Raw genomic sequence first — 14,856 nt, 5'->3', positions numbered from 1 at the left:
CCTCTTCTCCAATGGCTTGATCTCTGATCATCAATTTGGTTTCAGACCTGGTCACTCTACTCTGGACATGCTGCTTCTGCTTTCTCAACAATGGATGGAGGTCCTCAATGCCAAACAGGAAATTAGAGCTGTCTCCCTTGACATTTCACGTGCCTTCGATACGGTCTGGCACCCTGCTCTGCTCACCAAACTCTCCTCCTTTGGTATCCATGGAAATCTCCACGCATGGCTGGCGGACTTCCTCTCTGGTCGTAGTCAACGTGTGGCCCTGAATGGGTTTCTCTCATCTCCTCTTCCTGTTCAGGCTGGAGTTCCCCAAGGTAGTGTTCTGGGCCCTGTGCTTTTTCTGGTCTTCATCAATGATCTCTCTGACTCTCTTGAAAATCCTCTCTATCTCTTTGCTGACGACTCTACTCTCTGTCGCTCCATTCCTCATCCCTCAGATCGGCAGTCTGCAGCCTCCTCACTCTCTGCAGACCTGGACAAAATCACAGACTGGTCAAACAAGTGGAACATGTCTTTCAATCCTGACAAATCTCACACTTACAATGTCTCTCCGAAAGGACCGACTGGACAACCCTCCCATCTACTTTCTCAACAATCCTCTCCAAGAAGTTCTGTCGCTCAAGCTTTTGGGTCTCACTATCTGCCATGATCTTTCTTGGGAAAACCACATTTCCAAGCTGGCCTCCAAAGCCAGTCGCCGACTGGGCATCCTCCGTCGTGCGAAGTCCTTCCTTGGCACACCTGAGCTCCTCACCACATACAAGGCTTTCATCCGCAGCTCAATTGAATACTGTTCCCCCCTCTGGGCTGGTGCTCCTGCCTCACACCTTGCTTGGCTTCACGCTGTTGAGGCCAAAGCTTTCAGAATCATTGGAATCTCCTGCGATGTAGTCAACACCGAGGGCCTTTCACTCACTCACCGCAGGCAGGTTGGTGGTCTTTCTGTCTTCTACCGACTCCTGTCCGGCCTTGCTCCCCCAGCTCTCTCTGTGCTCTGTCCCCCCAATATTCCTTCAGGTCGCACAAGATCTGCCTGCAACCCTCTTATGGTTAAACTGCCAAAGTCTAGGCTCTCTGCTCACCTTCACTCTTTCATTCCCCTTTTCTCCCGCCTCTGGAACAAACTCCCCCACTCCCTTCAATCCCACTCCTCCCTCCAGGTCTTTAAAACAGCTGTTCACCACCATCTCTTATCTTCCCCCATCGAAAACCTTGATCTTTTCTACCCCCGGTAATTCACCCCAGAGTCCTTGCAGTGTTCATATGTTTTATTCCTCTCCCACCTCCCCCCAAGTCCTCCCGATGTCCCTGCTCTCAAATGTTGTGTTTGTGTCCTTCCCCCTCTTTTTTGTGTCCTTCCCCCTCTCTCCCCATCTTGTCTGCCGCTCCCCTTGTTTTTTGTGTTTTGTGTGTCGGTTTGTCTTTTTGTGTGATTAATGTTAGCTCTTTCACGAGCCTCGATCTTGTATACAAAAAAAAAACAAAAAAAAAAAAAAAAAAAAAATACAGTTAGTCGCTATTCATCGTCATCCTCCGACTCACCAGCTAATGAACCAAGTGTGTGTGTTTCAGATTGGAGATAAGAGTGTAATGTGTCTACACCACTGCCACCTGTGACTCCAGTCCACAGTATTCAGTGATCATTACAGACAAAGGTTTGTACAAAGCTTGAGAGGTTATGACAAGGGGGGGGGGGACTGAAAAATCTGACAAACAATTTATTTTCATCTCAAAAGGAATAAGTATATTATTTGGTACATGTATGCATAAACAAAATCCATATTTTTTAGACATTTCCAAAAGAAATGTACACTTGTAATGCTCCAGACAGTCTCTTGAAGGTCATTCATTGTAACTGCTCCACTGCCTGCAAGACACTCCGCTGCTCTTGTAGACGATATGGACTACCATGTACTACTGCCTGTGGACCGTGCCAACTTGAAGAATGTGACAATCCACATAACAAGTTTCTTCCAGAGGAGTCGGAGGATGTACGGAGTCGGAGGATGTCCACCAAAAGGTGGACTTTGCAGCATGACAATGACCCTAAACATCTATCTATAATTCCAGTAATCTCTGTGTGTATGTTTGTTTGTCTGTGACCGCTGTTTCTCGACAACCACGGGTCCGATATACTTTAAACTTGCCAGGTATATTGCTGGGGACCCGAGGATGTGCCTTTTCAAGGTTTCATATTAATCGGACAAGTAGTTACCGAGCTATGTCCAAAAAACGATTCAACCAATCAGAGAGCAGCGAGCTATCACGTGTGCCGAACGTGCCGAACAGACTCTGCCTCGGACGGCACATTTGAGAGCGTATTCATTTATTTCACGTTGGCAAACGATGTTGCCGCTATGTTGGCGTTAAACTATGTTTTAAAACTAATTAAAACTAATTTGCGATTCTTTCGCTTTCCTGCGCGTTTGTGCACGCTATGGCGATTTCTTTACCAAACTCCGCAAGCCGTTCGCTTTGGACCAAACCATTTCATGTAAATAGAGGGGGGGGATTGTCACCGTACTCGCAAGCCGTTCGCTTTGGACCAAACCATTTCATGTAAATAGAGGGGGGGGGGGATTGTCACCGTACTCGCAAGCCGTTCGCTTTGGACCAAACCATTTCATGTAAATAGAGGGGGGGGGGGGGGGATTGTCACCGTACTCGCAAGCCGTTCGCTTTGGACCAAACCATTTCATGTAAATAGAGGGGGGGGGGGATATAATTTTAGATATATATATAGTACGGGCATGCCCTAGTACCAGTAAATCCACCAAGGAATGGCTGAAAAGAAAGAAATGGAGGGTTCTGGAACGGCCAAGTCAAAGCCCGGATCTAAATCCCATAGAGATGTTGTGGGGGGATTTGAAACGAGCTGTGCATGCAAGAAACCCCTCAAACATCGCACAGTTGAAAGAATTATGCATGTAGGAGTGGACAAAAATTTCTCCCAGTCGATGTCAGAGAATGGTAGACAGTTATAAGAAACGCCTACCTGAGGTTGTTTTTTTGCCAAAGGGGGCAATACCACCTATTAGAGCCAAGGGTGTACTTACTTTTTCCACATGCGAAATTTGCATTTATGTTTATTTAAATTATACAATGGACTACAAAATGTAAATGTTTCATGATATTTGTTATATTATATCACCTTTATCTGTCAATATTGTTGAAATGAAGATCAAATAGCTGTATGTTGAAATATTTTTGAAAAAGTCAAAACTTTACATGGGGTGTACTGACTTTTTCACGTGACTGTATAAAACCAAAAAACACGGTCCAGGAATCCGTACATTCGTTCGTCCGTCCGTGAAGCCATGAAGCTGTGATTATGTGTCTATTAATTATGTACTGTTTGAGCCCTGGTTGCTTCCTGTCTATTAATTCTGTGCGTCTATTAATTACGGATTGTTGGAATATATCTTTCGACCCTTTAGACTGCTGAGATCCCTTAGACCTTTGAAGACCCTTAAGAACACCAAGACCCCAAAATACCATGAAGACCCCAAACACCTTTAAATACTCAAAAGACCCAGAGGACCCAAAATAACCAGAAGACCCCCAAAGACTTTGAAGATCCAAAATATCCTAAATACCCCAAAGACCCATAAAGACCCAAAAGACCACCAACACCCAAAATACCCAAAATAAGCAAAAGATACAAAATACCCAAAAAGTCCCAAAAGACCCAAAATACCTGTAAGACCCTTTAGACCCATTAAACCCCAAGATCGTGAAGACCCTCAATATCCTTAAGACCACTTTTACCTTTAAGACCCTTTCAATACTTTAGACACCTTGAGATCCCTTCACCCTTCCAATATTTTATACCCTTTAAGTCCCTTTCGACTCCTTAGACCTTAACACCATTTAGACCCCTTACACTCTTCAGACCTGGTGTTGGCTTCGCGGTTAGGGTGCTGGCTTGGGATCCTTGGATCCTGGGTTCGAATCCCGGTTGATCGCTGAATTAATGCCAGGTGGGTTGACTCAGCCTGTCATCCTTCCGAGGTTGGCAAATTGAGTACCAGCTCACTGGTAATTCCCTGTGTCACAAGAGGCGACTAACAGGGTTGGCGACAGGAAGGGCATCCGGCCATAAAACATTGCTTCAAAAATGGGATCATGGTGCCCGAAAAAGGCCAACCCCCGCTTTGCGGGGAAAAATGGCCTATAAAGGTGGTTGTTTTTTTTGTACACTCTTCAGACCGATTGGACTGCTTCGACCCTTGACCATTTAGACATTAGAATTTGACACCACTTGCACCTTTTTATTACAAATAAATTACAAAAATAATATCACCAATATGACAAATTAATTTGTACAAAATAAATGTTTGTATTATGATTGGTGTAAATCATGACAATACAGCAACTCAAGTTGTCAGGTCATTATCCTCAGGTAAAACAAGCCGATGCCAATGCAACTACTGCACTCGCCTCACCATGGTAGTCAAAATAATAAAACCAATACCCTAACACAATTTCCTAACAAATCAATATTCTACTTGAAGAATAAAGAAAGGGGAGGTAGAGTCGGCACGAAAATGTGCTGGGATACTGGGAAAACCGCCACTGTTGTTTAACGATGATTTTAGGGAAAAACTTTGAGAAGGTAGGGAGGGAGGTAGAGGAGAGGTAGAGGGGTAGAGGGGTAGAGAGGTAGAGAGGTAGAGAGAGAGAGAGAGAGAGAGAGAGAGAGAGAGGAGGGAGGGAGAGAGAGGAGGGAGAGGGAGAAAGGAGAGGGGGAGAGAGAGAAAGGACAGAGAGAGGAGGGATCAGAGAGAGGGGGAGGCAGAGAGAGGGGGAGGCAGAGAGAGGAGGGAGGCAGAGAGAGGAGGGAGAGGGAGAAAAGAGAGAGAGAGGAGCGCGGGTGGGGGGAGGGGGGAGAAAGGTGGAGAGCGTTGGAGAGAGAGAGGAAGAGGGTGGGAGAGAGAGAGGAAGAGGGTGGGAGAGAGAGAGAGAGGAAGCGGGTGGGAGAAAGAGAGGAAGAGGGTGGGAGAGAGAGAGAGAGGAAGAGGGTGGGAGAGAGAGAGAGGAAGAGGGTGGGAGAGAGAGAGAGGAAGAGGGTGGGAGAGAGAGAGAGGAAGAGGGTGGGAGAGAGAGAGAGAGAGAGGAAGAGGGTGGGAGAGAGAGAGAGAAAGAGGGTGGGAGAGAGAGAGAGAAAGAGGGTGGGAGAGAGAGAGGAAGAGGATGGGAGAGAGAGAGGAAGAGGGTTGGGAGGGGGGGGGGGGGGAGGGGAAGGTTTCCTTCTGTATCCAACCTGTCCACCCCTTTCCTGTTTGTCCTAGTCTCCCTCTATTTTGACCTTCAATTCTGCTATCGGTGCCCCCCCCCCCCCCCCACACACCTCTCCACAGTTCCTTTTAGTCAGATGAATCCTGATCTGTTTCATGTCGAAGCTCTTCCACGAGCCTTGACAGTAAACAAACGAAAAAGGTTGTCCACTTGCACTGGTAAGCGATCGCACACTGACTTCAGGACAAGACTTGCTCGGCCATTCGCACAAAAGTAAATATAGCTGCCTCTCGGAAATGTTGCGGCAACAAGTGAAGAGTCATGAGTTCAATCATATTATCCATGCCATTCCTCTCGTATTCATTTTGGTTTAATCAAACTGGTTGCATCACATTGGTTAAATACACTTCACCGTTACGCAATCAAAACGATTGGAATTCCTTTACACAAGGGGTTCCCTTGCCATTTTATTTTTTTGGAGAAATGCATGCTACAAGTGTACTGAGGTTAAACATGATATAAAAACCAGGACAACATTGCAGTTTTATCTTCCGGAACCTGAAAATAGCAACACGTCACAAAAATCATAACAACACAAACAAAAAACTCTTACATATCTGCGATGTCAAGAGAATCCTGGTCCTGTCTCATCTACATCTAATAATGTACAAAATAGTTAAAATGGACATCTCGCACACTTAAACTTGCATTCGTTGACGGTGCAAAGTTATTCCTATCGGTCATTTAGCAAAGCGTATTACAAAAAAAGGATCACTTTATTGTTTTAATTTTTTTTTTTGGCCACGGTCACGTAAAAACGTATTTCTCTTTAAAACGACGATATAAAAATCTTACAATTACAATAATAAACTGGAAAAAGGGGGTAAAAACCTAGGTAGCGGCGGCCAGCCAAAGCAATAAATATGCATAAAGCTACCGCCGGTCAGTTACAGCGATCTGGCTTCGAGAGCTAAGCAAGAAATACAAGGCTAACGCAGTAATAAAACTAAAATTAAAAAAATAAAAAATAAAAAGAAGTAGATAAAAATATCACAACAATGTAGATGCAGACTTGTGGTTGCATTTCCAGCAAACCATTGCGAATTCCTCGTGTTAAAACATCGGCACAGTTTCATTTAAAGCCACGAGGATGTTTCGTGTTCTGTTCTCCCTTCCACCCAGAAACCACCAACAGGATCCGAGGATCAACCAGTCCAGCAACAAAAATGATACGAAAAAGCTCCGACTCCAACGAGTAAACAATGTCAAGATATTTAAAGAAAACCAAGAATGTGCTTTTGTCACGGAGCTTTAGCCAGGGTCAAATATTGACCAAGTATTTTTTACAATTTCAGGCCAAGAAGAAAAAAGGCCTCAATGTGTTCTGCTGTGTCCTGATCTTGAGGCCGGAGAATCGGCGAGCGACTGCGATACATTATGGGGATCGTTTGAGAGGCCATTTTAGACAGTGTTGGGCAGCCAAGCATTTATTTGATTTGTTTGAGTAATGTGAGACAGATTTATGGAAAACAAGAAAGGTTTGTGCATACAGAGTGGCGAGTCGTGGGTGTCTGGAGAAGAATGGCAAGGTGGAGGTGAAGAGAACATGCAAAAAAGGGAAAACAAATGCAAACCTTCATTGTGATAATTGATTACTTCTGGGTTTTTAGGACAAAAAAAACAACAATTAAAGTTTGTAAAGAAGTGCATAAAATTCAAATGTGATTATGAAGTATGGTGGTAAGGAAATGCGAGGTGGCATTACGAGGCTCGGAGGATGACGTCCAGGTAGATTTCTTGGGAGCAATTTGCGAGCTACAGTAATGTCTGATATGTTTCGAAGAACAAGAATAAAAAAGCAAAGTTTGTATAGCAAGAACCACTATTTGGCAGACTTTGTGACAAGTGAGAGCGGTTGCGATTGTGCCATCAGCAGTGCCGGGTGGAAAGGTAGTGCGGGGTGCGCTGCATGAAAAGGGAACGCTCCTGCTGGTGGTGCGTGTCGAGGTGGAGAGAATGCTAGTGGGCTCGATGGTGAGAATGGTGGTGTTGCAGCCATATGGACACTGTGAGCTGAAAATGGTGGTGGGTGTGCGAAGGTGGGTATGGTTGCTGCATGAGGTGAGTGTGGCCCTGCACTGGGCAACATGTGCGTTAACCCAAGAGAGAATGGTGAGGGTGGGAAAAGGTCAGGTGATGGCTTTGTTGACGACGGAATATCAGCTGGGCGGTTACACCTCGGAGATTCTGACTTGGAAGCCATGACATTTTCCACAGCACCATTTGATCGAGGGCTGCTTGATGGGTTTCTCTTGAGTGGGCTTGCACCAATGGCTGCATGCCCTGTTGGGGTTTGCAACTGTTCTGAGTTGGTACCCGAAGATCGACTAAAAAGGTCCAATGCCGTTGGAGAAATTGAAGAAAGGCCAGCAGTGTCTGACTTGGAATGGAAACCTGGCATGTAGGCACTTGGAGCAGGAGTACTGGAACCACGATGGCCAAGCGTCGGGGACCGAGAGGCCGCCGCCGTCGTTTGGCGAAGGGCAGGCGAAGTTGGTGGAGAGGTGTTCACGCTTTCGTCGGAAGAGTGATGGCCGGTGCAGCAGTCGTCATCAAATGGGTAGCGAGCACATTTCTTTTTCCGCCTGGAAACAAGGATAGAGTCATCTGTGAACAGAGGGTGGAGCAACCAACTGGCTGTGGAAAAACAATGCCATAACTACCTTCCGAGACTGTTTTTAGATATAATCATACACCACTTTCACCTTACATGATGAAACGTCAATCGTCCATTCAAACCATAACCCAACCTACATCACTGAACATTGACCATAGCCTCCCGCATGGTTTGTAAATCAAGTATAACCATTTGTTTATGTATATTTGGAATATCTATCGCTCACTCTGTGACGGAGTGGTGATCTTTCCAGGATTAGCTCGAGCCTTGAAAAGTTTCTCGACTCGTCATGAACCCCCCAATGTTGTCAAGAGTATGGGTCTCTAATCAATGCTATAAAAATTCACTATGAGTGGCGTATCGGTACAACCTAGGAATTACTATTCCACACAATGCATCAAAAGTATCATGCAAATACTTCTGTCTTTCACACATTTATCCAGAGGTGACTTTTGGACATGAGAATACATTGAATGCCAGATTTGATGATGTGTCAATCATTCCTCATTAAACAACACACCAAAGAAATGAAATAACTTCATTTGTTCAATAAACTTCTAAAGGCATAAGCGAAGAACATCTGGAATCAATCTTCCCTCTCAACAATTTTTATCACTGCGCGTATTATTGGAAAAAATATATACATCCCACAACTTGCTGGGACAGCATTTTGCTTAAAGACTTCACCACGAGACGTCTGTATGTGCAAGTCCATGGAAGGGAATTGCCTTTTAATTGGTAACATGTAAGGAAACTGGAACATCTCATCTCATAACAGATTAATATGCAATTTGAGCAAAAGTGCATGAGAGCAATGTCTGAATATAAAAGGTAATTAAAGCTGCAAAATTCTCAACTTGGTGATTGTTATTTTCATTGTAGAACAGAAATATATATACATGTACACACATATACAGTGCATTCAGAAAGTATTAAGATCCCTTCACTTTCTTCACATTTGTTATGTTGCAGCCTTATGCTGAAATCGTTTAAATTCATTTTATCCCTGATCAATCTACGCTCAATACCCCATAATGACAAAGAGAAAACAGGATTTTAGAAAGTTTTGCAGATTTATTAAAAATAACAAACTGAAATATCACATTGACATAAGTATTCATACCCTTTGCTATGACACTTGAAATTTAGCTCAGGTGCCTCCCATTTCTCTTGATTATCTTTGAGATGTTTCTCCACCTTGATTGGAGTCCACCTGTGGTAAATTCAATTGATTCGACATGATTTGGAAAGGCACACACCTGTCTATATAAGGTCTCACAGCTGACAATGCATATCGGAGCAAAAACCAAGCCATGAGGTCGAAGGAACTGCCTGCAGAGCTCAGAGACAGGATTGTGTCGAGGCACAGATCTGGGGAAGCCTACAAAAAAAATCTCTGCTGCATTGAAGGTTCCCAAGAGCACAGTGGCCTCCATAATTCATAAATGGAAGAAATTTGGAAAAACCAGGACTCTTCCTAGAGCTGGCCGCCCGCCCCCCCCCCCCCCCCCCCCCACAACCCTCCGACCCCGTGTTTTTCTGGACCATTGGTGTCCCCTGAAGTAGAAATCAACTGGTAACAGTTAATAAACTGGGACTCACTGTCCATTTGGGACCCATATTTGATGGTAGCCCCAAAACACCGATTTTGTCATCGATGTCGCGCCATATTCAACGCTCTTATTTATTTCAGTGTCTGTGATGGTTAACACTGCTCCATAGAACTCATTTATGTATCAAAAGAAAGCTGATCATCTACTTATCATAATAAAATATCTATATGACAGATTTAAGGGTAACCTGGTTGGAATAACTGGGGTTGAATAGCGGTACCCCATTTTTTCCTAGCATAATGTGGAATCGACTAAAATATTTCAGCTTATATGTAAAATACGAGTTCAGAATGCCCGATATGCATAAATAGATATTTTTCTATCATTGTGCATTATCTCAGCTTTCATTTGATATCATAAACTATCCCATAGCACCCAAACCCGTTTTGATACAGGATGTCAAAGATACTACAGTTCGTGGAAAAAATGTCGCATGACGATACAATTGTCATACCAACCGCTTCTGTTGCAAACTTGACCAGCACTGGTACGTTTTATGTTATTTTAATATATTGTTGATCGGTGGGTCATTTCAGTTCTTTTCTTAGGCATATTGATGAAAATTGCACGCTGTGACAGATCATCCCATGTTTGTATTCTGCATAGGCATATATGGAGATCATGAGGTTGTATACACATTTTTTTGTTATTTAAGTGTCTCTTGTAGCAAGTAGCAAAAGGACGCATCAATTAAGCATGTTAAGCATGTTAAGCATGTTAAGTTTAAGTGCATACCCATTCTATTTTCTTTTGATAAGTATTTAACTTATGGCAGAAACCCAGCAACAAGTTCCTGGCTGGACCGGTTTCATCTCAGAGACAGGTGAGACACCAATTAAGACACCAAATTAATGAAAGTTTATATCACCATGATGATGACAAGAATCCAATTCGATTGTTTGTGTTAGTTGAATATTAAATAAAGTTATTACAACTATTACTTTCCAGGATATGACGTGTTTAACTGGTGGATATAAACTGAGTATTAATATTGTTAGGATATTTGGGGCTCTTTGCATAACTAGGGGAATAAATTTGTGTTTTATAGGGCAAATAAAATAGTTTCCAGTGAAATTTTCAAACTTACATTAAAATTTGGAAGTTTTCTACATTTATGAATATGACAATACTGTTCGGTGGGTTCAAATGGGTAACCTAAAACTGTGCAGATGAAAATAAAACCTTTGTTATAATTAAGCTGCTTGGACTTCCTTATGTCTTGGGAGGCATGGTGAACAGGGGAATGTGATTATGAATGAAATTTGTACGTTTAAATAGCGCTTCTTCGATGGTTGAGAAAATAACCTTAATACCGGCACCAGACGACCATTTTTTCCACGAACCGGTAGTATCTTCGACATGATGTATAAAAACGGGTTTGGGACTATGGGATACTTTATGGTATCAAATGAAAGCTGAGATAATGTACAATGACAGAAAAATATCTATTTATGCATATCAGGTATTTTGAACCCGTATTTTACATATAAGCTGAAATATTTTAGTCGTTTACGTTAGGAAATTACGTCCGCATTACGTTAGGAAAAAATGTGGTACCGCTATTCAGCCCCAGTCATGCCAACCAAGTTACCTTTAAATCTGTCATATAGATATTTTATTATGATAAGTAGATGATCAGCTTTCTTTTGATATATAAACTTGTGCTATGGAGCAATATTAACCATCACAGACACTGAAATAAATAAGAGCGTTGAATATGGCGCGACATCGATGACAAAATCGGTGTTTTGGGGGTACCATCAAATATGGGTCCCAAATGGACAGTGAGTCCCAGTTTATTAACTGTTACCAGTTGATTTCCACTTCAGGGGACCCCAATGGTCCAGAAAAACACGGGGTCGGAGGGTTGTGGGGGGGGGGGGGGGGGGGGGGGGTGCAGATGGACCCTACCTGGCCCATGGCCTAATGTTTATGATGTTAATTTGTAATGTAATAACATTTTTAAAATGTTATAAAATGTTATTCAATAACGTTTTAATGATGTTTAAAAACACTACAAAATAATATTTTCACAATATTTGCAATAATGTTAACATGATGTCACAACATTATTGTGTTAGTTGGGATGTTCCATCAGGAATCAAATGTATTACATTTAAATATATTCTGCATGCAGAATGGATATCAATATTGCAAAGGGTCCACAGTCTCCGTGGGATTACATCGAGGGTAAGGAGTGACCGTACGATCCTGCATGACCTAAAACAAGGAAAGGAAAAGGCCATTTGGCCCATTGTTGCCATGCTGAACTCCCGAGTTGATTTTTGCTATAAGTGTAAACAACAATCTTCTGGATGTTTTACTTGTGTCTAAATATACGAATCGAGTGACACAACGTGTGTGTGTGTGTGTGTGTGTGTGTGTGTGCGTGTGCGTGTGTGTGTGTGTGTGTGTGTGTGTGTGTGTGTGTGTGTGTGTGTGTGTGTGTGTGTGTGTGTGTGTGTGTACAGTGCATTCAGAAAGTATTCAGACCCCTTCACTTTTTTCACATTTTGTTATGTTGCAGCCTTATGCTGAAATTGTTTAAATTCATTTTTTCCCTCATCAATCCACACTCAATACCCCATAATGACAAAGAGAAAACAGGATTTTAGAAAATTGTGCAAATGTATTAGAAAGAAAAAACTGAAATATCACATTGACATAAGTATTCAGACCCTTTGCTATGACACTTGAAATTTAGCTCAGGTGCCTCCCATTTATCTTGATCATCTTTGAGATGTTTCTACACCTTGATTGGAGTCCACCTTTGGTAAATTCAATTGATTGGACATGATTTGGAAAGGCACACACCTGTCTACATAAGGTCTCACAGCTGACAATGCACATCAGAGCAAAAACCAAGCCATGAGGTCGAAGGAACTGCCTGCAGAGCTCAGAGACAGGATTGTGTCGACGCACAGATCTGGGGAAGCCTACAAAAAAATCTCTGCTGCATTGAAGGTTCCCAAGAGCCCAGTGGCCTCCATAATTCTTAAATGGAAGAAGTTTGGAACAACCAGGACTCTTCCTAGAGCTGGCCGCTCGGCCAAACTGAGCAATCGGGGGAGAAGGGCCTTGGTAAGAGAGGTGACCAAGAACCCGATGGTCACTCTGGCTGAGCTCCAGAGGTCCTGTGTGGAGATGGGAGAAACTTCGAGGAAAACCATCACTGCAACACTCCACCGATCTGGGCTTTATGGCAGAGTGGCCAGACAATATGAAGTGGAGGTTTGGTTGGCAGGGGTGTGCCACCCTGGATTTCTTGCTGGGGAATGACTGCCAGGTGGACCTGAGGAGAGAGCACCTGTGGGTCAGGTTGGAGAGGCTGTGATTGTTGGAAGCCGGGAATGATGTGATGAAGCTGAGAAGTAAAGTAGTGCACACAGTGTCCACGGCTCTCCCAAACTCAGAGGTATTGATCAATGCGTAAAGTGAGAAGTAAGAACCGAGAAGGTATCCAAGTAGCATATCATCTCCCAGGGTCTATCTCGTGGAGTCTTTAAATCCTCAGGCAGCGGAAGGGATTGTTTGGTAGGTTGCAACCTTGCATGTGCATGCAAAAATCTGGGGTCGCCGTACGATTATTGAATGTATGTACAGAACAATGGACCCTTAGCGGTGGTATGATCAAGCTAGCCAGTTACACACAAATTTGGGAAAGCAGGGATGTGAGGAGTTATGCTTCGCCAAACAGAGAGGGAGACATTTATTGGATAGAATAATTTGGTCAGATAATTTGATTGACCAGTTTTATTTAAACATTCACTTTATTTACCTTATATAGCCAGCTAGATTGGGATCAGCATCTTCCATTCATGGTGATGGCCTCCATAGTGAACAGTTGGTTCCATACACCTAGATGGATTGAAAAGATAGCGGAAAGAGTGGATAACAGTACAGGCTCTCATGAGATTGAATAGCCTATAAAAATTGGACACGACATGACAGATTATTCAAGCTGGTGTAGTTGTATACTATTCTAAAGTGACCTCTCAAGTTTGGAAAAGGTTTGATGATAATGTCACAATACATTTGCGCATGTGGCAGGTTGGAAAAGCAAAGCTTGAGCTTATTAGCATGGAAAACATGGTGTGTATGAATCGGTGCCAGTGTTCTCTCCCCACATTGACACTGAGGAAGAGACAGGCCTACAGGAAACCTTTGTTGGTGGCAAGATGAGGAAAATGGGGGAAGATGAATAAAGCCACATAAAGTGATTGTTGTTTGCCTCGTTATCAGCTGTGCAATTTCAAAAGTAAATTCTGTGTGTAAAGTTCCATTGTTCGTCCAAGAGGCATATTTTTGTGTACATACTTCTGCTTAGGTATAAGGAATAGCTGATAATTTGTACAGAGACTTTGTTGGGATGCCATAGTGCATAACATCGATACAATCGAGTCAGAGAAGAGTCGAGTCATTTCTAGCTTTTGAAGTCGTTTCATCTGGTAATCACGGGCCCTGCAATGCACGGTGAAGTTCTACGCAGGTTCAACTATGCTATTTTACGTGCAGCCGATGCTCTCAGGGCTCTCTCGCCTAACCCCACCTCTCTCACTTAAACCCACTGCAGTATGCTCCCCTTTTACCTCCTCGCTCACCTAAAATGGCCTCACTTCAAATTCGTCTTAGCACAAGTGAGAATGACTCAACTTGGTGTTTACCTCCAAATATCATGCAATCAACCCATCCTGCTTTGTCCACAACATATCCTCTCGTACCGACAGTCTTCTCAACTCTGCGTTTTCCATATCCGTGAAGGTAGATAAAGCCTTGCCCACGCTCAGGTTATGGGCCCAGATGGCACCAGTCCACATATTCTAAATTCTGCTCTGTGGCTCTTTTTCAATCTTAAATTTGACCGGGCCCTTTGGCTGCTTTCCATTTGCCTGGAAGTCAGCGGATATCACTCAACTCAACGTTACGAGAAAGATGCAAAAACAGATCTTCTCAACTATAAGCAAGTGAGCTTGCTTCTAATTACAAGCAAAGTCATGAAATCCCATGTGCTGTCTTTCCCTCGTGGTCCCCATGTGCTGTCTTTCCCTCGCGGTCCCCATGTGCTGTCTTTCCCTCGTGGTCCCCATGTGCTGTCTTTCCCTCGTGGTCCCCCTGTGCTGTCTTTCCCTCGTGGTCCCCATGTGCTGTCTTTCCCTCGTGGTCCCCATGTGCTGTCTTTCCCTCGTGGTCCCCATGTGCTGTCTTTCCCTCACGGTCCCCATGTGCTGTCTTTCCTTCGTGGTCCCCATGTGCTGTCTTTCCCTCGTGGTCCCCATGTGCTGTCTTTCCCTCGCGGTCCCCATGTGCTGTCTTCCCTCGTGG

The 14,856-nt window shown here is 43.6% G+C and overlaps 1 protein-coding gene across 13 annotated transcripts in view; it reads right to left on the bottom strand.

Moving 5' to 3' along the window:
* Positions 1 to 5,681: 5,681 nt before the first annotated feature.
* The window catches only part of LOC137424762 (transcription factor 7-like 2), a 384,171-nt gene continuing 374,996 nt past the window's right edge, over positions 5,682 to 14,856 (bottom strand). For 5 of the 13 annotated variants that reach the window (XM_068112547.2, XM_068112539.2, XM_078775897.1 and 2 more), the window contains one exon: positions 5,682 to 7,889. In XM_068112547.2, coding sequence (XP_067968648.1) covers positions 7,813 to 7,889 — 77 coding nt within the window. In that variant the 3' untranslated portion in view covers positions 5,682 to 7,812. Of the gene's footprint in view, positions 7,912 to 9,044; positions 9,135 to 13,312; positions 13,393 to 14,856 lie in introns of all 13 variants that reach the window. The other 8 variants (XM_068112536.2, XM_068112542.2, XM_078775890.1 and 5 more) reach the window with 3 other exon arrangements.

This window comes from Myxine glutinosa, chromosome 4 (assembly GCF_964187855.1).
Source record: "Myxine glutinosa chromosome 4, kmMyxGlut1.1, whole genome shotgun sequence".
Lineage (NCBI taxonomy): Eukaryota > Metazoa > Chordata > Myxini > Myxiniformes > Myxinidae > Myxine > Myxine glutinosa.
The sequence above is the reverse complement of the archived record's forward strand: the minus strand, read 5'-3'. Positions and strand labels throughout refer to the sequence as shown.